General features: G+C 31.8%; 1 protein-coding gene across 2 annotated transcripts in view; it reads left to right on the top strand.

The window, feature by feature from the left end:
* vri (nuclear factor interleukin-3-regulated vrille) overlaps window positions 1-25,938 on the top strand; it is a 290,281-nt gene that overhangs the window by 187,367 nt on the left and 76,976 nt on the right. Inside the window, exon 2 of one of the 2 annotated variants that reach the window (XM_085813833.1) lies at window positions 12,466-12,577. Coding sequence is in view for 1 of the 2 variants with exons in the window: in XM_085813832.1 (XP_085669958.1) it covers window positions 12,611-12,645 (35 nt within the window). In the remaining variant the exon portion in view is untranslated. Of the gene's footprint in view, window positions 1-12,465; window positions 12,646-25,938 lie in introns of both variants that reach the window. The other variant, XM_085813832.1, reaches the window with a different exon arrangement.

Genomic DNA, 25,938 nt, shown 5'->3' with positions numbered 1-25,938 from the left:
CGACACAAATTAGTTTCAAAGTCTTTAATAACATCTGTAGCAACAGTAAATGAAGGAAAGTCCAAGGTTTACAGCTTAAAAGAAGCTGAAAAACGTAATGTTCACCAGCTTTTGCCGAGGCACTGGCTCAACGCAGAACAGTTTCAGTTTGTGGAACCCTGTATGAAAAACTATTTAACAGGATATAGATAGATGGAAACACATTATAATCCTTGATGAAGCATGGATTTACTTAAATGACTGCAACAATAAAAGGTTTATTTATTATTCTAAACGAAGAGAAAATATATGCAATATTGATTCCGTCAATGCAAATAATGTTTCCGCAAGGGGTCTATGATCGTCGCAGGATTTTCTTATAATAGAAAATTAAATATCAGAAGAGTTGAAAAAATGTTTAAATAAAATCAACGTACTATCCAGAGAATGTTTTATTTCCTATATTTGTAGAAGAAATTCAGTTCCTTTATCCCAATGATTTTCGAAGAGTGAAACTTCAAATAGTGAAGAAAAGTCATCTACTTCGAAAAGTACCTCTGCATTCCTTGAAAAAATGAAGATTGATATAAGTATTGTAGTTGCCTTGAACTAAAAAGCATCAGCTTTGTATAATAAACTTTATTGCTATTCTAAAACATAAAATTCTTTAAGAGAAAAATTGCCTGCAGCGCAGTGCGGCTAAGAACGCTATTCTACTGAAACATAAACATGAACAACTGTTGCCACTCACACAAACTTAATAGTAAATAAAGCACGTTGCCAGTAACAAGATTATTGCAAAAATCATAACATAAAATTAAGCAGTGAGGAAATAAAATATACAAAGAAAAAAAAGAAATGCAAATATTAAATATGCATCCAACATTAACTCCCACCCTTGCCATTGCATTAACAATAGATCATTCCCGATGCAATGGCAATGGTAAAAGTTTTACTATAGGTCTTTTAAAATAACCATGAACAGTTTTTACTGTAACAACTCTAACATTGCCATCCTTTCCTGGATGGATTTCAGCAATGCGACCTAAAGGCCAAACACCAGGAGGCATGTTGTCCTCCTTAATTAATACAATATCACCTACAGACAAATTTGGAAGTTGTTGCTTCCATTTGTATCTTTGTTGTAAGGAATTTAAATACTCCTTATAATATCTCTTCCAAAAGCCTTGTTTCATTTGCTGTAATAATTCCCATCGTTTTAATAAAGTGGGTTTGGGAATATTAGAAAAATCCTGTTCTGGGATGCTAGTAATAACATCCCCAGTTAAAAAATGTGATGGAGTCAAAGCATCTAAATTACCTACATCATTGTGATTAGCTTTAGATAAGGGGCGTGAATTTAACACAGCTTCAATTTGAGTTAGTAAAGTAGTTAATTCTTCAAATGTTAACTTTGTCTCTCCTATCATTCTTTTTAAATGAAATTTTATGGACTTGATCCCTGATTCCCACAAACCACCAAAGTGGGGAGAAGCAGGTGGAATCATTTTCCATTCCATAGCCAAATAATTTAAAATCAATTCATTGCTGTTAAGTGAAAATAGCGGAGTTTGCAATTCGGACAATTTTCTTTTTGCGCCAACAAAATTCGTACCATTATCCGAAAATAAATATCGAGGTGTACCACGCCTCGATACAAATCGCCTAAGAGCAGCAATGAAAGAATCTGCAGTTAAGTCGCTAACTACCTCAATATGGTAAGCTTTGGTAGCTAGACATACAAACAAAGCTATATAACCTTTAGTGGTCTTAAAGCAACGACCTTTGTAACATTTCAAAATTACAGGACCGGCATAATCAATACCTGTGCTAAAAAATGGTCTCTCAAGTGTTACTCTTTGTTTTGGCAAGTTTCCCATTAACTGATTATTAGATGACAATTTATATCTGTGACAAATACATTTACATTTACAAATACATTTATGGATAAAAGACAGAATAAGTTTCTTACCATTTACAATCCAATAGCTTTGCTTTAAAATGTTAGCTAGCAAACTGGGCCCTGCATGCATATAAGTTACATGATATTGTTTAACAAGCAACAAAGCAATCCTGTGTTGACCTGGTATAATTATGGGATGCTTAGCATTGAATGACAAGTCAGAATTTTGCAGCCTACCTCCCACCCGTAAAACACCATCATCATCTAGAAAAGGAAAAAGTGAGCTTAAAACACTTTTAGGACTTAAGGATGAATTATATTTGAGATCCTTTATATCTTTAATGGAAGTGCACAAACTGGATCCATTTAATGATCAACTTCATAGCTTCTTGCCTTTCATTAGATGAAGGTACTACTGCAGGATTTTTTAACCTATTATCTTCAGAACCAAAGACCCGTTCTTTGCACCTAGAAATAAATCTTAAACAAAAAGAAATTACATTAACTATTTTAGATAAAGAAGAACAGTTCTGAAATAAATTGTCCAGAGTGTCATTAGTCAAATAAGCTGTTGTACAAAAAATTGATTTTGTCCTTTGTTCAGTTAAGACAGTTGCATCACTGTTAGTCTCATTACTGACAGAACATTGTAGAGGTCACTTTGTCGAACGCTAAGAATGATGGCCCATGCCACCATAATTCGGTAGAACTTTAGGATCGATTCCTCTAGAAGGAAGATCGGCAGGATTCTGTTTCGACGAAATATAGCTCCACTGTTGATAGGGAATAGCATCTAATATTTCTGAAGTCCTGTTTGCCACAAAAGGCTTCCATTTTCGAGGATGAGATGCTAACCAACAGAGAACAACCTTAGAGTCAGTCCAAGCGTGAAAGGAAATTTCAGTGGTGGAGAAGGCTTTACGGACAGCTTTGATTAATCTGGCAAAGAGCAATGCACCTTGGAGTTCCAGTCTAGGTATGGACACTTGTTTAATGGGAGCAACTTTGGTTTTAGCAACCACCAAATTGACTTCATTTCTGTCGTGAGATGTTGGTTGAACACAGTAGATAACAGCAGCGTAAGCAGATTCTGACGCGTCACAAAAACCATGCAGATAGATGTGGTTAGACGTAGTTTGAAGCCACCTCGAAATTTTAACATTTTTGAGAGCCTTAAGATCTTCTTGAAGTCGCTGCAACTTCTCTTCCCATTCTTTAGGCAGTGGGGCATCCCAGTCAAGTTTTAAAAACCACAATTGCTGATAAAACATTTTCAACTTGACTGTACATGGTGATAGCAAGCCAAGAGGATCAAAGATTTTAGAAGATTGAGAAATGAACCTTCTTTTAGTAATTTCAGTCCCAAAATCCATAGAAATGTTAAATAAAAATACGTCTTCTGTAGAGTTCCAAAACAGCCCTAAAGTCTTGGCACATTCATCTGAGTGAACTTCCAGGTCACCTTCTTCATGATTATCAATGGATAAATTTTCGAGAAGCTTTGAGCAGTTTGATCTCCATTTCCTTAAATTAAATCCACGTTTCTCTAATAGCTGTGAAAGCTTAGAACATAGCTCAACTGCTTCCTCTAAACTGTTTGCTCCAGATAAACAATCATCTACATAGAAATCACTTTTAAGAACGGAGGATACATGAGGATGATCCTGTTCTGCATCCAAAGCAATTTGCCACAAACAGCGTGTTGCTAAAAATGGTGCAGATGCAGTGCCATAACTAACTGTACATAATTTATATGTCTGCATTTTTGAATTAACAGATTCTCTCCAAACAATTCTTTGTAAATGTTGATCCTCATTATCTACTAAAATCTGGCGGTACATTTTTTCTATGTCAGCGGAAAAAGCTATTTTATGTATACGAAAGTTGAGCAATATTGAAAATATATCTCGTTGTAGTGTTGCACCTACACCTAAAACAGAATTCAAAGAAACTGAATTTTTAGGTTTACATGAACCGTCAAATACTACACGAAGTTTAGTGGTAGAGCTACTCGGTTTAACAACAGCATGATGCGGTAGATAATATACTTGCTTATTTTCTTCATTCTCAACAACTGGAACCATATGATTTAAAGTTTCGTATTCTTACATGAACTCCTTGTATTGCCTACCAAGTTCTTTATCTAAATCAAATTTTCTTTCCACGGATAGAAGACGAGAAATAGCCAAAGGTTTGGAGTCGCCTAACTCTTCAGCATTACTGAAAATGGGCAGTCGGACAACAAATCTGCCATTTCCGTTTACTCGATAATTTTCTTTAAAATGCTTCTCACAAAACTCTTCTTCAATCGTTGATTTCTGATTTTGGAACATTAATTCTTCCAACTCCCAAAAACGCTTAAGTGTTGCATCGACGTTATCCTCAAGATGTAAACTAATGCGATTAACACTAATGGGATGCGGAGTATTGCCTTCTGTTTTAATTCTGCCTGATACAACCCAACCAAAAATAGTATTTTGCGCAATTACATTTTTATAGCCAACAATCTGCCCTGGCTTAAGCAGAGAAAAGAAATAGTCAGCTCCGATTATGATGTCTATTTGTTTGGGCGTACTGAAATTCGGATCTGCAAGATTAATTGAATTCAAATAATCAAGTTCCTTGCTGTCAATCTTTACTGAAGGCAAATGCGAAGTTAATTTTTTAAGAATATATGCTTGTATTAAAACACCATTTTTTTTCAACTCAGATTTCGGAAACAGTTTTACATTTACATAACCACGAGTCAAAGCTGATTCAGAATCACCAAGTCCCTTTACGCAAATACGGGTATTTTGTCTGCGTATATTTAATTGTCGAATAAATGATTCACTGATGAAAGAAGCTTCACTTCCACTGTCAAAAAGAATGATACATTCATGACCTTGACCAGCAGAATCATAAAGTATTCCTGCCGCCGTTGGTAAAAATGAAGTACTCTGACCCTGAATAGAAAAACTCGAAATATTTTTTTGTTCGTCTGAATTAGAAATTTGTTCATCAGATGGAGATGAATTTGACATAACTACGTTATTACTTTTAATATCTTCATGCAGTAAAGTATGGTGTTTTGCTTTGCAAATAGAACACACATTCTGCGATGAACAAAATTTTAATTGATGATTTCCGAAACAATTGAAGCATAACAAATTCTTCCGAATGATATTTTTCCTAGTCGTAATATCTGCACCTTTAAATTTATAACACTTAGATAAAAAATGAGAACCATTGCAATGCTGACATTTTAGAACAAAATTTTTATTATTATGTGAAACATTCTTCGAAACAGAGCACTGATTTTTATGCGATACTCGCTTTTCATTATTATGAGTGTTTAACATTTCAAGTGAAACACATCTTGAGTTTAAGAATTCCAAAAAACATTCTAAGGTAGGAAATTCTTCTTCACCATTTTTTTGTGACCATAAATGGCGCGTTTCCGGATCGACTTTTTCTAACAAAAAATAAATTAGCCAAACATCTCTAGACGAAGCCTTTTCGCCAAGAGATTTTAATCCACGGATAACTTCATCAGATGTATCAGATAGTTTTCTTAGATTAACAGAATCAGCGCTAGTAATTTTGGGTTGCTCAAGAAATGTTCTGACAAGCGACATTACAATTTGATTTTTTCTATCATAACGATTCATCAGTTTGTCCCAAGCCTCATCATATGTAGCTTCGGAAATCGGAATGTGCTTAATAATAGCAGCTGGTTCGTCTTTTAAAAGTCCTATCAAATATTGGAATTTCTGAATTTTCGCTAATGACTGATTGGTGTGAACTGTCGCCATGTACAGATCTTTAAAATTAAGCCAATCAGTATATTTACCATTGAAACTCGGAATGTTTAAACGCGGAAGTTTAAAGCTAGCCTCAACTGCAGTGGGATTTGAAATCAAAACATTTATGGCCGTTACGGATTCAATGGCGGATTGATATATTACTTTCGTTTCAAAATATTTAGCTTCGAATTCAGCAATTTCAGAGGCTTCTTCGGGTAAAGCAGCATCATATTGATCAAATTCTTTAAATATTTTTTCAATTCTTTCTAATCGTGCTTTTAATTCCGTTAAACTTAACTGATTACTGAAACTATTGTGAAGCCGCGTTAGGGTAGATTTCGTTCGTCCTCTTAATCTTTTAAGATCAGATTCACTTAATTCTGTCATTATTACCATGAATAATGATTAATAATCACAAATAACTTCAACAAGATACTTAAGCAGCAAAAAATATTTTCGCTTATCTTTCTGACGTCACGCAGACGATTCGCAGTACCAGTACTTAAAAGTTCGTTAAACACAGTTCTAAAGCATATAATAATAACACATTAAATAGCATTAAATGCCTCACCTGGGTAACCAAATAGTTGCCTTGAACTAAAAAGCATCAGCTTTGTATAATAAACTTTATTGCTATTCTAAAACATAAAATTCTTTAAGAGAAAAATTGCCTGCAGCGCAGTGCGGCTAAGAACGCTATTCTACTGAAACATAAACATGAACAACTGTTGCCACTCACACAAACTTAATAGTAAATAAAGCACGTTGCCAGTAACAAGATTATTGCAAAAATCATAACATAAAATTAAGCAGTGAGGAAATAAAATATACAAAGAAAAAAAAAAAAAGAAATGCAAATATTAAATATGCATGCAACATATTGCATATATACTCATATAGGTATTGCACACCTTTTCAACGTGTTTCACCTATGAAGTATTGTGCACCTATGGTTTCACGAAAAGAGCTCTTTCTGAGCGCACACGAATGACAGACTAAACATGATAGAATGATAGAGAGGAAAATAGTGAAGGAGGAATGAAAATCAATAGCCCTGGGAGATTTACAAAAGGCCTTTCTGTCATAGAAATCCCAAATGCAGACTTAAAATCCATGAAAGAAGGCCATCATATTAAATATTTAAAAAAGTACTTTTTGTAGTTATACAGCCCTGAAAATTTGTAAATACCCTCTACAGGTTCTTAACATAATGAACAATCACGTAATAAAATTCTAAAGAGCCGAAATGAAGAATGAAATCATGTTTAGGTTAATAAAAGTGTCTGCCAGCAGATGTCGTTTGTTACGTAATGTCGTCAATAAACTTCGGAAGATATCCACGAGACAGTTTTATGAATAACTTTATTGAATGAACACGAGACTATTAATGTTTTAATGACGCAAGTTTTATGTATCCTTTTTTTGTGGATGGCATCAATTTTCGGCGTTGCCATGCACGGTCTGATCCGTGTTTGCTTTGTGATAGAAGTGTTCTATGAATTTAATGTTGATATGAATATGAATTGAATTATTATATTGTATTTGTGTTCTGTTTATTGAATAATATCCTTGTTCCTGCTTTACTGTGAAACTGTGAAAATACCGATGACGAGTGTTAACAAAGTTGTTTATTCGTCAAGAAACATGTGCAGAATTCAAGTAGATAAGATTTATTTGTTTTTCTATAAATATTGAAATTGTAAACAGATATTCTAATAGTAGACTCACTGTGTCTAATTATTATTAAGCTTTATATACGTATATTAAGAACCTGTGCAGAACAACCGTTGACGGATAGTCTCGGCGTAGTTCTGATATTTTTTGATAATATTTTCGTTACATCGTTGCTTAAACGGTTCTAGTACAGAGTGGAAAATAAGAAGCGTGAGAAAGTGCGTAGATATGCGTTGAAACTAGAAAACTATGCGTGTTTACTCGTGCGCACTTTTTTTTACCAGTTTTTCATTGTGAACGTCTAGATGCGACTATTATGCGGGAAAATCTACTACACTCTGATGCTAAAACATTGCTGGTAAAAATATACATTATAATAAAAAAATGAGTAACATACCAAATGTTTCCAATATTATGAGCTATGTTTATTAAACAGTCTTTCCGTCATTTGCACACATAAAAGAGGCATTTTTCTCTCTATGGTAATATTTTTATAGACCAAAAATTCACAAATAATCTTTGTGAAAGTTTTGACAAAAAATTCTAATAACATAATACATAGTTCATAATAAATCACTTTCACTGAAGGTATCAGCATCACTGCAGTAATGTGAAGAATCTCCGTCATTCCATTTAATTGTCATCTTCGCTTCCTTCCAAAGCGTTGGAGATACCGTAAATCCATCATTTCGCAATGCGCGAACACATGCAAAAGAAGTTCATTTTCTGTCAGTAGGAAAATTCTCTTTCAAGAGCTCTGTTTCCATTCTCTTCAGCATATTCAATAATCTTCAGTTTAAACCCCATCGTATAACTATAATTATTTCTAAATTTTCCCATATTCACCCATTCACTCCCCCCCCCCGAAAAAAAAAATAGAAACCGTCCAAACCACACCACCACGAAATTCACAGCAAAACAAAATATCGGCAGATTCTTTTTCTTTAACAGATACGTGCAGCTCAGTAAATTTAGAGCAGGTGCATACTTTCATTAACGAAGAACGAGTTTAAAGCTTTAAATTGAGGGAGAGGGGGAATAAGAAACCCTGCTCCACGAATCTCTCATTCCTCCCAAGGGAACAGGCAATTCATTTTCTCGCTATGGAGTGACCATTGAGAAAGTCAACGAGAGTGACAGAGCAGATGAATCAATTATGAATACTGGTTTTGGGAAGAGTACAGCTGATAATTTTGTATTTTTCTAGATCAGAGTTTCTTAAACTGTCGGTCGCGACCCCCATGGGGGTCACTGCACCTGCAGGAATTTTAGCAGTTTTGATATTTCTTTAATTTATTATAATAATTTTACAATTACCAAATATTTTTACAAAATGTAGATGAAAATAGATAAAGATAAAACAATACCGACAAAGATAAAAGGAAAACGTTTCGACGCATTCTTTTTATAATAGAAACGTTCATTTTCCTTGCTTTGCACGTGACGCTGCCATTTCATCCGTTACTTATTTAAAATTTTCACATTGTTCTATGTCTTAAAATTAAAAATTAAAGTTAATTGCCTAAAATTACAATAGTATATTATAGTACAAGTGAAAAAATTGACAGTTTCACTCACGCGTCTGTCGGATTTGCGTAATGTTTATGGGGTCTAACAAAATTTTCTTAAATATTTTGGTTTCCTGGAGGAAAAAAATCTCAGTGATAAAAAGGGGTCGCGACTGAAAACGTTTAAGAAGCCCTGTCTAAATGAAGGTCAAATACGCCACTGCGGCTTTTACGCGAGAAAAGTATTTTGATGATTTTTTCTGCTTCAAACCAGGAGTGCGACTATTAGGCGAGTAAACATGGTACTAATTATTTTTATCAAAAACTGTTTGAAAAACTTTTTTCAAAACAATTAGATTTTAAAAAAGGAATTAATAAATACGTGGCAAAAACAGTCATTTCGATAATATTTCTTAAATAAATAAACTGAAAAACAGAAGTGTTCGAAAACAAATGTTAGCCACTGAGTTTCTCCGTTTGTTACTTCCTTGTACGAAATAAAAATTGTAATCGCGAAATGTTTCAGGCAGCATATTTCAACGAAAATATCCATTTTGACCGCTATCGAATGCAATTTAACGATGTTTTTGCGTGATATCTGTACGTAAGAACAGAAAAAAAAGACTCGTTTCTTCCCCAAAAATTATAAAACTGCTTTAAAATGAATTCCGAAGAGAATATTTCGTGGCGTCTGTACGGACGTACGTACGTACGTATCTCGCATAACTCAAAAACGAGTAGCCTCAGAACGTTGAAATTTTGTATATAGGACTGCTATAACATGTAGATGTGCACCTCGTATTTTGGTTGCAATCGGCCGCACTAAACGTATATAAATATATTTATATATATATATCTACTCTGTTACTCGGCTCAGTGATCTCAGTTTCTTTACTCTTATATGTTTGTAAATTGTACATTTTTTGCTTTAAAAGTGATTGAATTATGTTGTTTTTATCTTCCGGTTAAGGTTTTTACGCCTTTAGTAAATCTGTATGTAATATGTTTAGAATTATCAACAATTTTAAAGTTGTTTAAGTGCCGCTAAGCTTTTTTTTTATTTGCCATTGATTTTTTTATTTATTTTTTTTTTATTTTTTTTTTTATCTTCCATTGATTGTTTACATTTGAAACAGCAGACTAGTGAATTTGTTGCCAATCCAGAAAAACTTAGCTTCGCAACATCAAAGATAACGTCTTCATTTATTACTGCCAATTAAATCATGCTTAATCCTTTCTGGAATTTTTTCGAGGAAATAAGTATTTAAGATTTACTTCGTAATTTTTAATATAGATATTTTGAGTTGTTATGTATTTTTGCCTTTTCGCGAAGTGAGAATGAATTAATTGAATGAGAAATATTCAATCGTCTGTGAAAAACTGTTTCTTTTTTGTTTTGTTTGCTTAATTTCTTTTATACATCGTTCTAGCTTTATTATAGTATTTGAATAGAACATGTGGCAACGATTAGATAATTCTATTCTTTAAATGATATAAATTTTGTGCATTATGAGTTATAATATGAATGAAATATAATACTGTTAAGTGAATCTAGCGCCAGAGTGTCGCTATGGTAAACAAATACTAGAGTGAATTTCAAAGAATACATATTTCTTCCATTGTGGTTTATGCACTGTCGGAGAAGTAGATTTAATTCTATCCAATAAGTTTAACTGAAATTCAAGAAATAATGCGTATAATTTAATATTCCGTATAAGGAGGTCATGTGGTGTACACGTCAGATTTTTTTTATTTGGGGTAAATCTTAATTTCTGGTCCCCTTCTGCCTTTCCGATTTTCTTGCAATTTCTCGCACATATTTACGATGATAACACCAAATTCCCCAAATATGTTTTCAGAATTCGTTACAGATTTCATTTTATTTGGAGTGACGTTTTCTCACTATTGTTTAAGGATCAAAATAATCGGTACTTTTCCGTTTTGCCGGCGCAAGCGATAAAGTCGCCAATAATGGTATAACCGATGCCAAACAGAATATTCTCGCTGGTAAACTTTCACGCCTCATTTTCAAAACAAGTCGCAGCTTTTTCTTATCAGATTGATTGTTTCTTTCAATACTGGCATATAATTACATAGAATTTTTATCAGATAGTACAGTTTTATATGTCTAAGGCCATTTTCGGTAATTAAGTCAATTAGGATGGAATCACAGCGCTTACCCGACGCCGAAAATATAGAAAAGGTAAAGTCAAGGGTTAAATTTATCAAATCTAATGAGAATGCATTAGCGAAGTACAGCACTGCAGTTTTACATAATTTCTGAGTAAGCTATTCGTACGAATTGAAATATTTCTTGCATTTAAACTTGTGTTCCAAATTAAGATTTAACTTGAAATTAATGTAGATAATTACTGAGAGCATAAGATTTTTGTAGAGTAGTTTACATGAGATGAGATCGCTTGGGGTCACGTGATATGAACCGGCGAATCAGGATGTTGAATCATGAAAGCATAGTAAATTCTTAAATTAATGTTTTTTTACAAATTTATTGTCTTTATTTATCGGCTTTTTATAAAATTTTAAGCGATATTAAAATGTTTATGCCTTCAAAATGAAAAAATTCTTAGAACTAACATTTTTTAAATATTTTTTATGTGTATACAGTATGTTGTCGCCAATAAAGTCTGCTTGGCGAGATTTGCGCCGGCGAAACGGAAAAGTACCAAATAATCTTTGAAAAATTTTAATCTTTATACGATTGGAGAGACCGAAAAATAATCTTTGTCATATAGGATTTTCGGAATTCCTTTGTAGAACTGTGTATGTTTTTTATTGGGAACTGCAAAATAGCTAAAGTAGCGATTTTTCAGTTGCTGAAAATGGCTTTTTAAATCAAAAGATTTCATCTTTCATTTCAGCAAACCTATGATTTTAAATGATGATGAAATCAGTCATAAACTGAAATTTAAATGAACTGAATGCAGTCTAAGGCCAGGTTAAAATGAATATTTTCCTACGTATAAAGACAATTATTATTATTTATTTATTTTTAGTTTTTTTGCATTCTGTTGAATAAAAATATAAAATAAACGTGTCAAATTCTTTCTAAATTACACGACTTTAATCGAATGCGCTAAAAAGTAAAAACTAATTTTTAGCCGTCTTAAAATTTCTTTACAATAACGTAACTAAAAATAAAATTAAGAACTACATTAGGACATTCCCAAAATTTAAAGGAATAATTAAGGATTAGGATTGATTATTCCATTAAAAGGAATAATAGATTTCCATTTCAAGGAAAAATAAAACTGGTTATTTAAAAATGGCAGAAAAATGATTGCCTTCAATGCTCTTAAATGTATGACAATTTTGATTTAAAATTCGGTATTTTTATCAACCCTGTGATTTTAATTTTAGTCCCATACGAACAAGAATATTTGAGAGCTATAAGATTATTTTTTACATTCTAATGCATTTTAGTCAAATTGGAATGAAACTAGAAAAGAAAAACGCGCCAGTGTAATTTTGAAATCAGAAACACCGACTTTACTTTATCGTATGAATCACCGATTTCGGAGTAAAAATATTTTTTTATGTATATTCTATCTCATACTAAAAAAAAATTTCTTTTGTTTTTATTCTTTTGAAATAATAGAATTTAAAACCCTCCTCTGCTGAACTGCCGGACACTGGAACGAAAGCAATGGTCAGGAACAGCAGAACCCAGCGGTCTTCAACCGTCTCGTCATCAGGAAACGCTACCAAAGGTTTGCATCCCAGCTCATTTCAGTTGTCGATGAATGGAAAAATCTGGGTCTTTATTAGTGGTTAACAGGTATTGTCTCTCATTCATCGTCAACAAATTTGCATTAATTTAAAATAATAATAACGAATTTTATTTTATTATCCATATTCCGATGCATAATATAAAATAATAAATTTTGAAACATATTTACATGAAAGATGAATGAAAAACTGAAAATAAAACGCAGTTGCATTAAGAATAAAGTTCATAAAATCTGCAGTTCATGGAGATCATAAAGTTTGATGAAACATTGATAAAAATCTATCATTACGAGTATAAGTAATCATAATGTCTTACTTAAGGCTTTTACACATTATGCTCATAAAATAAAGTTACTATGTGGAAGCTAATAATTAAATTTATGAAACTTCAAAGAAGACGTAGGAGGCAGCTTTGAATTTAGGTTATGAAAGTAAATATTTATAGAATTTACGTAGACTATATTTACATTATTTATAACAACAGCACACAATATTGGCTAAAGAAAAAAATTATAATGTAGCTCAGATACATATCTTCCCAGTTAAGTACATTTCTAAAATTCAGTATGCTTTCATTTTCCTCCAAAATTAATTATACAAATACATACTAATTTATTAAAGTGCTATGTTTGAATTAATTTTATTAAATATTTACTTCTGTTATTTCACATTTGAATAGGTGTAACATATATATATGTTACATATATAACATATATCTCGTATATGTGTGTGTAACTATTTATCTTTACAATGCTTTGCTTTACTCGATTATGGCAAAGCATGCTAGGGCTATCTGCCTAAGAGGGATACTTTCGTGGAGATCTTCCTAAGATAAATTGGTTGGTATATTTCTAGGATAGATTCGCTGGTATACATAATGAAAACTAGAAAAGCTTTATGAAGCGAGTCCGTTCGTGTGAAATCGATCCCATGTCAAACTACCAGTGTTCAGCGATTTTACTGCTCGGCCGCTGGTGGGGCCAGTTTTATAAAGGTAACTGTTAGCTGTATCATTCCTCTTATTCTAAGTATTTCGATTTTTGTTTACCGTATGTACGAGATTGAAAACTCTCCCGGGAAATTGGGAGTATCCAGTTTTTTCATTTTTTTTTTTTTTCATTTTATCTCTCGGTCTTACAGCAGATCATCAAATTTCCAGGTTTTTAAACTGTACCCTGTACGAAGGAAGACTACTAAAGAAAATGTTTTGCAGCAATATATGAAATTTATTTAGTGAAATTTAAATTGAGCAAATTCTATTCCTCTCCGTAGTATTTTTAGCACACTTTTTCTCATTAAAGTTTATTTAATCTGAGCGTCTTAGGACGTTTTTTAAAGATTCAAACAACGTTTAATAAGCTAATACATATTTATTGGTAAATTTTGTGTTGTATCAAGGTATAATACATTATTAAGTATATCTTCAAAATGCACGTGCGTTAATTCTTGTTCTTATTTTCCTCGTATTTAAAGCACTTCGTAATTAAAAACTTTCGTTCGCAACGCAAAAGTTTCTAGGTAAAAATGTAGAGGAAATATAATAAATTTAACTAGATAATTTAAAGCTGGACTATATAATTATATACTAATATATCTCTTATATCAGAATCATATTATAAATTATTCGAAATTCTGAATCATGTATTATAAAGTGAATTTAAGTCCAACTTCAGTTCTTCTGAAATAATGTCGGTGTATAGCGCAAAAAGCTCCCGGAAAATCCAGATTTACTTTCGAGAAGCTCCTGTTTTTCATATTTCAAGGTTGGCAACTATGGTATGTGTATTGCTGAAAAGCGTAAAGTTTCTTTAATGCATTCTTTACACAGGCGTTCTTTTTAAGGAAAATAAAATTCGACGTTTTGCAATAATAAATAATGTAACTTCATTTTAGTTCATTTAATTATAGAAAAGCACTCGAGGGCTAGTCTAAAACATTGGTTGGCAACTATGGTATGTGTATTGCTGAAAAGCGTAAAGTTTCTTTAATGCATTCTTTACACAGGCGTTCTTTTTAAGGAAAATAAAATTCGACGTTTTGCAATAATAAATAATGTAACTTCATTTTAGTTCATTTAATTATAGAAAAGCACTCGAGGGCTAGTCTAAAACATTGGTTGGCAACTATGGTATGTGTATTGCTGAAAAGCGTAAAGTTTCTTTAATGCATTCTTTACACAGGCGTTCTTTTTAAGGAAAATAAAATTCGACGTTTTGCAATAATAAATAATGTAACTTCATTTTAGTTCATTTAATTATAGAAAAGCACTCGAGGGCTAGTCTAAAACATTGGTTGGCAACTATGGTATGTGTATTGCTGAAAAGCGTAAAGTTTCTTTAATGCATTCTTTACACAGGCGTTCTTTTTAAGGAAAATAAAATTCGACGTTTTGCAATAATAAATAATGTAACTTCATTTTAGTTCATTTAATTATAGAAAAGCACTCGAGGGCTAGTCTAAAACATTGCAACTAATTCACTGTATTAAAAGTTCTTAATCTTTATATATTGTAACATTGTGACGGAAGGCGAGAAAACCGAGAAAGCGTAAAACTAATATTTAGTCCTTCGAAAATGAATATAGTAATAATATTCTCAACTATTGCCCTAAACTGAAATTCTGCTTGTCAGCTTTACTGCGTTCTAACTCGTTTCGCTTAGGCTACACAAGTGCTTAAGCTAGTTATAGTCAGCGCGAAGAATAATAAACTTACAGGACAATTAAATTAGCAATAACTAAAACTCTATTTGATCCATAACTTGTAGTACAACTGAAATTAATGTACAATACAAAAACTGAAGACTGTCTAGCTGAAGTTTTCAAATTTCAGTAGCTAATTTAAAGCCGCTGAAATTTTAGTGACTGAAATTTTAATGACTTAATTGAGGAAAATTCTGGAAGCTAACTACGAAGAATCTAATATTTTTTACCAAATGGCTCTCGATTTAAAATTAGGCATAAAAATAATATTAGATTTGAATAGATTTTGAAAAGAAATTTATTCTTTTGTTTAGAGAAAATTCCGGAAGCTAACTACGAAGAATCTAATTCCTTTTACCAAAACGCTCTCGATTTAAAATTAGGCATAAAAACATTATATTTGAACAGAATTTCGAAAAGAGTTTTATTTTTGCCAAACTTAACTGCTTGCGCGGCCTTATGCCTAAAATAGTTATTAAAAAAAAGAAACAAATGTATACTGCTTTTAAATCAATTCATCTAGTTCAATTTACTCTAACGGGTCTAGAATAATAATGCGGATAAAGAGCTGCGTTTATTGGTTTTTAAGTCGCTTAGTTTGTCCATCAATAGCGGACTTAAATTCGAAATAAATAAATAAATAAATATTTTACTCTTTTCCGGATGGCAGTATACTGGTGTATGGTGTATAAGAATACTTTATTTGGTCAGTGAAAATACATTTATGTTAGATCCCTGAGTTTTCGAATTAAATCTGAAGCATAAATATACACTTTGCTAAGTAGAGAAACATTTCTTTTAAATCTCCAAGCTTTCTACTTAAATTTAAAACATTAATATTTTATGGTTTGCTGAGTGACAACACATTGGTTTTAAATCGCCGATTTTTAATCAAAATATCATTAAATTAGAAAAAGTAGGCAATTAATAAAAAACAATTCTAAAATTATAAATTATTAAATAATAAAAATCATTAAGAATTTTATTTTGGGCAGTGGCAACACACTTCTGTTAGATGTCTGAGTTTTAGGATGAAATTCGCTTTGCTAAATGGTAACACATTTTTATTTAAATTGTCGAATATTCTGATTAAATGTAAAACATAAATATTTTATGCTTTGCAGATTGGCAACACATTGCCTTCAGATCATCGAATTTGGCAAGCACAGTGTCATTAAATACGTCCAATATATGAAATTAATAATAAAATAATCTGAAAGGTTTCAGTTTTTAATTAATTCCAAAGGGGCGTTTTTATACATTTTCTGTGTTACATTTATTTATTAAATATCACGTTCTTCGCACTTAAAGCGTAAAATTCAGTTCAACAGCAATATCACAGAATAGTTTCAAAATGAGCATATATTTAGCATTTCCGATACAGAAACTCGCGCGCTGGAGATAAAAATGTTTTTTCTGTACAGCGTCCCCATTGCTCGCTTTGAAATCCTTGAGTTTGTTAATCAAAAATTCGTAAAAGTTTTACAAAATAGGAAATCGATAATAAAACAAATTCCAAATTTCAAATTTGGGCTTCCACATGTCCATATTCGTAGGAGGATTACGTCATTCAAAATTCGATGGTCCTATGTACCATTGGTTTATCACAATGCGAGAAATATACATACATTTATGCAGATTTTTCATTATTAAATTTCTTCAACTATAATGCAGGACTCTAACATTTAGTGGCAACAGTTTGAAAAGGGAAACGGACATTTATAATGAACCAACGCAAAATTGCAAAACGAAAACAATAGTCCTTCAGGGACAAAGACCCTTTGGACTAATAACTTCGAAGTTCAAAATTCGAATTTTGAGATGCACATGTTCTTGTGAAGGACTATATGTGCTCAAATTTTGATGGTCTTAGGTACTGCCGCCTTTTCACATTGCGAAGAACATACAGACAAACGGATTCTTCATTGTTCAATACCTGTAGAAACTGAGTGTTAAATTTACATACGCGTAGATTGTAACTTTGTAATTCTGAATCTGGAAACAGATTAGTTCTGTTTTATGTTTTTTGAATCCAAAAATAGAATTGCCTTCATATTCGTAGTTGAAAGTTTTAAATGTAAATTTTGTAATCATTAGTATTACAAAGAATAAAAAAAATGCGTTAATGCTTTGCACATTATTTGAGTTATTGAGTATTAGGAATATCGATTTACAGTAGAATTTTGAATCAGCATTCTACAATACCAGAGATTTAAAATTTTACACTGGCATGCCTTTCTTCAATTTAATTCTTTAAGTTATACTAATTGAAGAAGTAACCTTCAAAGCACTCTCGAGGAATCGAGGAAATATTCTAGTGAAATCAGAAAAAAAATTTAACTGACACAACATTATTTTTTTTCAAATCTTTTGAGTATATCATGCAACATGAATGGAAGAAACTAGAAAAATTTGCTATTTAATATATGTAACTATATAAAGTAAAGAAACATCTAGTCCTTCAATAAATATTTGGAAAAGGAATTTTGCAATAAAATGGTTCTCCAGTTTACAAAATTGCTCCTTATTAAACAATCTAGCTTAACTAATTGTTTGGATAGGTTATTTTTATGAACTTTTTTCTCTTTTCAGTCAGCAAGCATACACGTTTCGTTGTTTAATCTTAAAATCAACATATGTACTGAAACACATAGCTTGTTTTAGAACTATATAAACAAGTGAAACGATTTTCGTAATTTTTACCCTCTTCTTTCTGGCAAATTTTCTTTTTCAGTTATATTCTGTATTGCTTTAATCAAATGAATGCGAAAAAAATCTCATAAGCTTTTCAGTATAGGAAAAAAGCGCAGCTCAAAAAGCACCTCTTTTTCTTTCACGTTGATTTATATAAAATATGTTTGTTTTTGTATTAAAATATTATTGTAATTTTTATAACATATTTTAGCACTATTAAAGTATGATTAAAGCAAAATTTTAACCACGGTGACATATTTAGGAGACGACAACTGTCGAATTTTACATTTTTGCCTTAAAGGAAAAGAAACGTTGAATTATGGATTCATTAAGGAAATAACATCTACACGGGGAAAATTAAACAAAAGCAAACTTTTAAAGACGTAGATTTTAACTAAAATATCATCGATTTCGAGAGGGACTGATACAGATCTTTCTTCTCCAAGAGCAAATAAATTTTGCCAGATTTTGCAAAATTCTGGCAAACCAAGTGGGAATATTTTTGTTGAAATGGTATCAAACTTTGTATATGTCTTCATAAAATGTATATCTTCAATTATTTGGATTTCGTAAAAGTGAAAAAAAACTACTGCTGTCGAAATAAAATCTAAAATTTTACTGTATGGTTTATGGAATAAATATTCTAAAAATAAAAGAATAGTTATGTCTTAATTATTCTGCTTAGTAATTAATTCTGCTTACTTAGTTTAAAAGGTTAGGTTATTGGTGTAAAACAAAGCCGTCAAGGCTATCTGCTTATGAAGAGGGATGCCTTCATGAAGGACTTTAGAAGGAAAACTCGCTTGTATTCACGAGGCAAACCGTGAAAACTGACCATAAAGCCCGCCCGTTCGCCAGGGATAGAACCCAAAAGAGGACGAACTAGCAGTATTCAGCGGTGTTTAAACACTCGTCCACTGGTAGGGTTAGGTTTTTTAAAAAAAGGTTATAAGTCTTTCAAAATGAATATTCTAATTCAAGTCGTTTTCTCATGCATATTTCTGATTTAAAATCAAATATTTTCAATAGCTGCAAAGCAAAAGCTTTTAATGGTTCTGTAAAGTACTTTCTTCCTCTTGTCCTCACGCCTTTATTGGTGTCATTGGAAGCACGCTCAACGCGTATTCGGTATTTCCAGAGTTCGAATCTCGGGGAGGGCATTGCGGATTTCTTCACTTTCCTGAAATCGAAAAATTATAAATGTCTCTATACAAGTGGCGCTCGAACTAAAACGTGATCGCTGATAATTTGTCACCATCAGGTTAAAGGTTAACGGCTCATCATGGTTAAAGGATTATAGGTTATTTTCTCCCTCCTTTTGTATGCCTTTGTGTGTAAGTGTGTGTGTGGTGTAAGTGGAAGCACACTTGACGGGTATTCGGGATATCTGGAGTTCGTATGCCCGCGAGGGCACCGCTCATTTTTCACGTTCTTGCATCAATATAACCTAATAACTATCCCAAGGGCTAGACCCTTAAATTTGTAAGCTGACTCTTTAAAAGTTTTTATTAATCATATATCCGACAATATTTCTCATAAAGATACAAAACTTTCTGTTTTTAACAGATTAAAACAATGAATATTTGGAACGTTTTTCCCAGGGAGACCATATAAAATAGTATACTGAGTGTCCCATAAATTAGGATACATTTTTAAAAATCGTATAAATGCACCAAATTCGTGCATCAGCGTGCAGTTTGAGTCTTAAGACTAAGACGGATTTTTTTGGCATGTATTACATTTTATTTCCAATTTTCAGCAATAAATGGTGCTTTTAATATTATAGCATAAGAGAAGAAAAAAAAAACAAGATCACACTATATTCATTTCTTTGAATCTGCAAGCGTATTATAGTGCATTACTAAGAATATATTTCGAATGCTCTCAGTCCCACATCTTGTTTTATACTATTTAAATTCGCACATATTGCTATGTTATTGATACGACGCGTATTCGGGGGGCGCAATGTTAAGCTATCAATGAAAATTTGAAATAAAATGTATCACATACCCTCACCTTCCAAAAATAAATCCCTGTGATAAAATTTTAAGTGTAAAATGTACACTGATTTGGCAATTTATATAATTTTTTAGTTTTAAAACTCGGGGCATCAAGTGACACCATTTCAGCTGCATTTCACATTATAAAGATATTCAGCTGAATCAGATCAGAAGCATTTTTATGTTTAACAATGATGCTTAAATTATGGAACATAAATACAGCTTAACAAGAAAGCCTGCAAAGTAGATTCCCTGGTTGACAAAGTATTTGTCACAAATTAAATGCGACTGCTTTTTGAGCATTCATAGACATGATTTCAGAGTTTCAATCAGATTTCGTCAATCATTCACAATATCTGAGTGATATTATACTTGCTGAGAATACTGGATTTGAGAAATTTGTAAAAGAGAATGTGTCAGTCGTTAGAGTTTAAACAATAAGAAATTATTTTACTTCTATTTATGAAAGCTTTTATACTTTTCGTCGATTTCTAATGTCATTTTTAGCTTTCAGTTAAATGTGGCGTAACGTGCCTTGCGGGTATGGCGAAAATACAAACAGTGACGTTAAGATTACTGTAGGTGGTTGCTGTTCCATGTTCTTCTCATAAAAACTCGTTCAGTGTGTTGCTACTTCATTAAAAAATGAATGAAGACTTTTTAACTTAAATTCCATCTGCTATATTTGTAGTGAGGAGAAGCTAGAAATTAAACTTTAAGCTACCAGTGTAAAAGAAAGCTGTAAAAGTCTGAAAATACTTGAAAAATGTCCTGTATAAAAATATGAAATGTTAGAGCTTTAGGTAGATTTTCTTTTTCGTATCAATCTTTAATTAGGTTGTATTCCTTTTTTCCCTTCCAAATGTAGCAAATAAGATGGCAAAATAGCTATTTATGAAAATATTCTTTTTGGCTAAAACCAATATCATTAACCCTAAGAACGTCTTATACCATCAACACCTCAGTTGTCAATCCCGCAAAAGTATATTTCCCAGCGCTACACGTGTAAATTATATGTAATATTAGTAAAAACTGTTAATAATTTATGTACATTTATTATGTCGTTATTATATTATTCCTCCGCGACTAGGTCTGTTCTATCTCTGTCATACTAATTTCGGACTATTATAACGCTCATAAAACAAACAGCTTCTCCCCCTCCAAAAACAAAAATAAAAAATATATATAATGTGAAAAGGTTCAGATTTTAGCAATCGCTCAAAAGGACTCTTTTAAAGTTTAATGGGGCTTATAAGTAGGGATTATTGATGGAGTTGGGCCAGGCTGAGTAACGTAACGCTTTACAGCAAGGGTCCCCAACCTTTTGTCCCTAAGAGAACATTCTAGAATATCTGTTGGGCGGCAGGCACCATTTATTTTTCAAGGTGAATTTATAGTTGGATAGCGGAGTGGTTCTCACCCTTTTCACTAACGGGAACCATCTGAACAAAAATTGAAGAACTTTAGTACCACCACTACATTTTACAATGATTATTTTTCAATTTCTCAATACCAATATTAAAAAAAATATATTTTGCCTTTGCACAACTTGTTGGCTATTTGTATTAAATATGCACACATAAAACTATTAGATTAAAAATTGGTTACCATTCTAATCATCAGAATTTAAAATTTAAGTTATGATATTTTAATTCTAAAATTTATTGCGAAATTTGGGCCTGTTTAAGAGATTCAATTTTTTTACGTCTGGTCATATTTCGCTTAGCTTTAACCGTAAATTAGGATCCGTTTTTAAGTTTGTTCTGTATTTTTTTCCAAATATAACATGGAAGAAAATCCTTATTCACACAAATAGGTTGTGCAAAACAGGAATAAAACTTTAATAGCTTTATTTGAAATGCCTTTAAATTCTTTTTTTTTTTCCAGTTCAGCCTAAAGTTAACTAGCGTGTTATTTTTGAAATCTTCAGTTAGAGTTCAATCGCAGAAATTTTATATCAAATGATCTTTTTCTTCACGAGATTTTTTGATTTAATAGTTAAAAATACTTTGTTTCTTTGCGTACCATCTATTTTTCTCTTACGTACTTACCGGTCGAGAATCTTTGGGATAAAGTTACTAATACATGCACACAAAAAAATGAGATCGGTCGCAATTTGTCTTTGTGATGGTATCTGTGTTAAACGCAATTTATATTTCATTAAAAATGAGAAAACTTTCATATAGAATTTCATTGAAAACTAAAACATTTTTATTGCAATCGCTGCAATAGCATAGCGGCGGGCACACGTTAAACGATCGGCGGGCGCCATGGTGCCCGCGGGCATAGGGTTTGGAAACCCTGCTTTACAGGATGTTAGATGACCATGCATTTAGACTAATATGGGAACGTTATATAGCTTCTGTATATTTAAAAAGTGAAAAAAATTATGTATTTAAATAAAAATATTTAACGTTTGTATTTAGATATATCATGAATTAAATGCATTTTTATTTAAATAAAATCAGATTTAAAAATAAAAAATTTTAATTTTTTAGTTCGTTAATTAATAGCAGACAAATTAAATAAGATGATAAGAGACTAGAATGAAAAGTGAAACAACGTAAATCGTGTTTCGAGATTAATAGCTCTTTCGGGTTAATAAAGCAAAAATGAAAAAGAAAAGCCAAAAGGATTGAAATTTTAACGTTGCACTAGAGTTAAGATTGTTTATGTTCTCGCTGAGCTTTCAGTTTACCAGTCTGCTTTTGGGCTCTAACACAATTTTCTTACCTTTCAAACTGTATTTTTAAATATCGCTTTCTTCTGACTTACGTTACACAAAATTAAACGATCAAATCATAAAAGCTTTAAAAATAGCATATTGTTAAAATTCCGATAAAATTTTAAGTGCAGTCACTACATCTTTTCTATTCTTTAAACTCATTTCATATTGATATTCAGTTTTTCTTAACAAAAACATGCATTTTTTTTATCCTCTATTATCAAACATCACTTTCTTTCTACTCGCACCACATAAAATTCAACTGTGAAATCACAAATACTTTTAAAAGCAGCATATACTTAAAATTCCAGATAGAACGTTAAGTGTTGATATTAATTTTTTATAGTAAGTTCATCCAATCATTGTTCAGTTTTATTAGCAAGATGACTTATATAACTTTCTTGCCTTTTTATTATTAGTTTTTTTTTTTTTTTTTTCAGAAATAAAATAGTCCTTTTAAGGTTATTTATTAAATACCTTAGCTTTCTCTTCGCACTTACTCCACATAAAATTCAACAACAAAATCATAGAATATTTAAAACAACAAATCTAGGCATTGAGAAGAAAGTGAGAATTGAAACTAATAGCAGTTCTAGTGCTAATAAAACACAGCATTCTGTTAACATATAACGAAGGTATAAAACAATTAACTCCTGCTTTGGTTTGAAAGATTCTGTTATACTTCCAATGAAAATGATCAAACCTGTAAGAAGTGTATAATTGCATTCATACAGGTCGCGGTATTAAACTGATAAACAGCATATTACGGTAATTTAGAAACATACTACATCACATACGTTGCGAAAGATTTTGAGCTCCACGAAAGCAGAGAAAGCAGCCGCCTTAGGTGTTGCAAAGTAAATACAGAAATAAAAAATCATAAAGGTAAGTTATGAAGTACTCCATCTTCTCAAAATATTTTGGTAAAATTCTTATACTTCTCGGTTGTTAATTTGTCAGTTACTCACCAGACCAAGGTTTCAGAAAATATCACCAAGTACGACATTCTTATTGAAACTCTAGAGTTAGAAACGTCTTTAATGGAGTCCTTCGAAAATTTATGCTACGTTACGTTACGCTATCGTTACGTTACATTAAGGATATATCATTCACTAACGTTAGCAAATTTTGTCACGGAGCCAAACAATATGCGTTCATTTATCTCGAAGCGTGCCGCGTCTAACAAGTTCTCGAGTTTTATGAGTTCTCAGAGTTTATGTTATGTTTCGGCAAAACATAAGATCTTTAATTTATCTTTCGAATTTAATCAGCCTGCAAATACTTAAAAGAAGTGAACATGCATTTAACTAGGTTAGATTTTATTTTACTTTTTATTAATAATATAACCGTTATAAATTAAAACACGTTTTTTAAATAATAAAACAAGCTTCTAAAGGCATATTACAGTCGTATACAAAATTAAGAGAATTTGCACATTATGTCGAATTTCTGAAAAACTAATGGACAGATTTTAATGAAATTTAATATGGAAATTTAATATGGATATATACTTCTGACATAGAAAGAGACGTACCATTCAAAATTCACTTTATTTATGCATGATTATCAGTAAAGCTCATAGTGCAGGAATGTCTGAAATTCACGTTGTGATATTGAACCGAAACAAGTTTTTTAATACATCTTGAGTCAGTCTTGACGTTAAAATATATTTAACATTTATAGATTTTACAAACCGAAAAGCGAATTTATTGACATAATAATATCATTCAGGAAAGGTAGCATTGTCTTCTGTCCGCATACTCTCAGATCAAAAATTATTTGCTTAATCGCATTTAATTTTTCTCCTTGTACTTCATACTTTATAGTCCGAAAGCAGCTTTTAAAGGCTTATTGCTAGGTAATGGCACACTACTATTCATGATGTCAAAAAAAATCATCAAGCATTAAAAAAAATTGCTTGTTTTAGCATTGTCAGTCAAATGCATAATGGCTTTAGCCGTTGCGGGGAAAATAATATTTTTGCTAGTGCTACTTTCTGCCTCTCGTTTCTCTTTATAGATAAAAATTGAGGTTTCAGTTTAGCACAGCTTAATTTCTCCAATGTCTTTACTGAGTATTTCATGTATAACTTTATTGAGTATTGCATGTATATTGAGTATTGCATGCTTTATTTATAAAAGTACCATTTCCAAGAATAAAACCTTTTTCACGAAAATACTTTCTCGAAAGTTTTATGTGCTGTGGCATATCAGCGAAAACCCATATTTTGGTACTGAACTTGGGACTGTAAAAAAAGATTTAGCTGTTAAAATTTGTAATTCTTTTCAAAGGGTCTGTCTATCTCCCTTGTCAGATACAATTGCTTTGATTCTCAGCCCAGACGATTCAAGTCCTAACAACAAAACTGAAGAGAGACGATGTTTCTTCATTTGATGACAAAAATAAAAATAAATGGGCTACTTCTATTGTGAAATGAACCCTCGAACCAATGCAAATTGAGTCTTTTTAGAAGTTCCTAATATCTGATCTAATTTTGAATCATTAACAGAGTCTAGATTCTTTATGAATCTATATGATTAAAATTCATAATCTTTCTTCGTCAGTTGTATTTTTGCAATTTTTTTCATCAATAACAATACATCATTTAAAATGCCAGGGATGCAACTAAATCTTGAGCATCATCTTTTCGGTGTACTTGACTTGGAAGCGGAATACCTATTTTTTCTTTCCAGAAGTCGAATAATGATTTTACGGAGAATGACCTGATTACTATGCTCTTTGAAATATCATCTTGAGACCATTTAATTCGCTTTTTTTTCATTAGTGCATTTATTTGAGTTTCGCTAAATAAGGTTTGAACATACGTTTACTTTTTTTCAGTTTTTCATTCTCTTAATTATTTTTTTTTAATTTCTTTCCTCAATTTCTGAACTTTTTCTGATATTAGCTTTCTATTCCTTTTAAATCTTTTTCTTTGCTTGGCGATAGTTTTTATTTGATTTTTCTCAATATGTAAAACAGAAACCTTATTCTCAAGAGCTTATAATTTTACGATAAAATTATTCACATTATTTTGGAGGTAACTGCCAAGGTATACCACAATTGTTTGTAATCAATCATTCATTTTCAATAATGTACTCACGTATTTGAATTAGTGTTGTCTTAAGGGTTCTTTAGATCATGGTGGACGTGGTGGTATACTAATTAACAGTATGATAGAGGCATAGTGGCCACGTCCCCCGTTCTTTATCCTTATCCTTAT

The sequence above is a fragment of the Stegodyphus dumicola genome, chromosome 3, assembly GCF_044657685.1.
Source record: "Stegodyphus dumicola isolate Sdum_Otavi_A_Nest chromosome 3, ASM4465768v1".
NCBI lineage: Eukaryota > Metazoa > Arthropoda > Arachnida > Araneae > Eresidae > Stegodyphus > Stegodyphus dumicola.
Note: the sequence above shows the minus strand (reverse complement) of the source record. Positions and strands in the feature narration are given on the sequence as shown.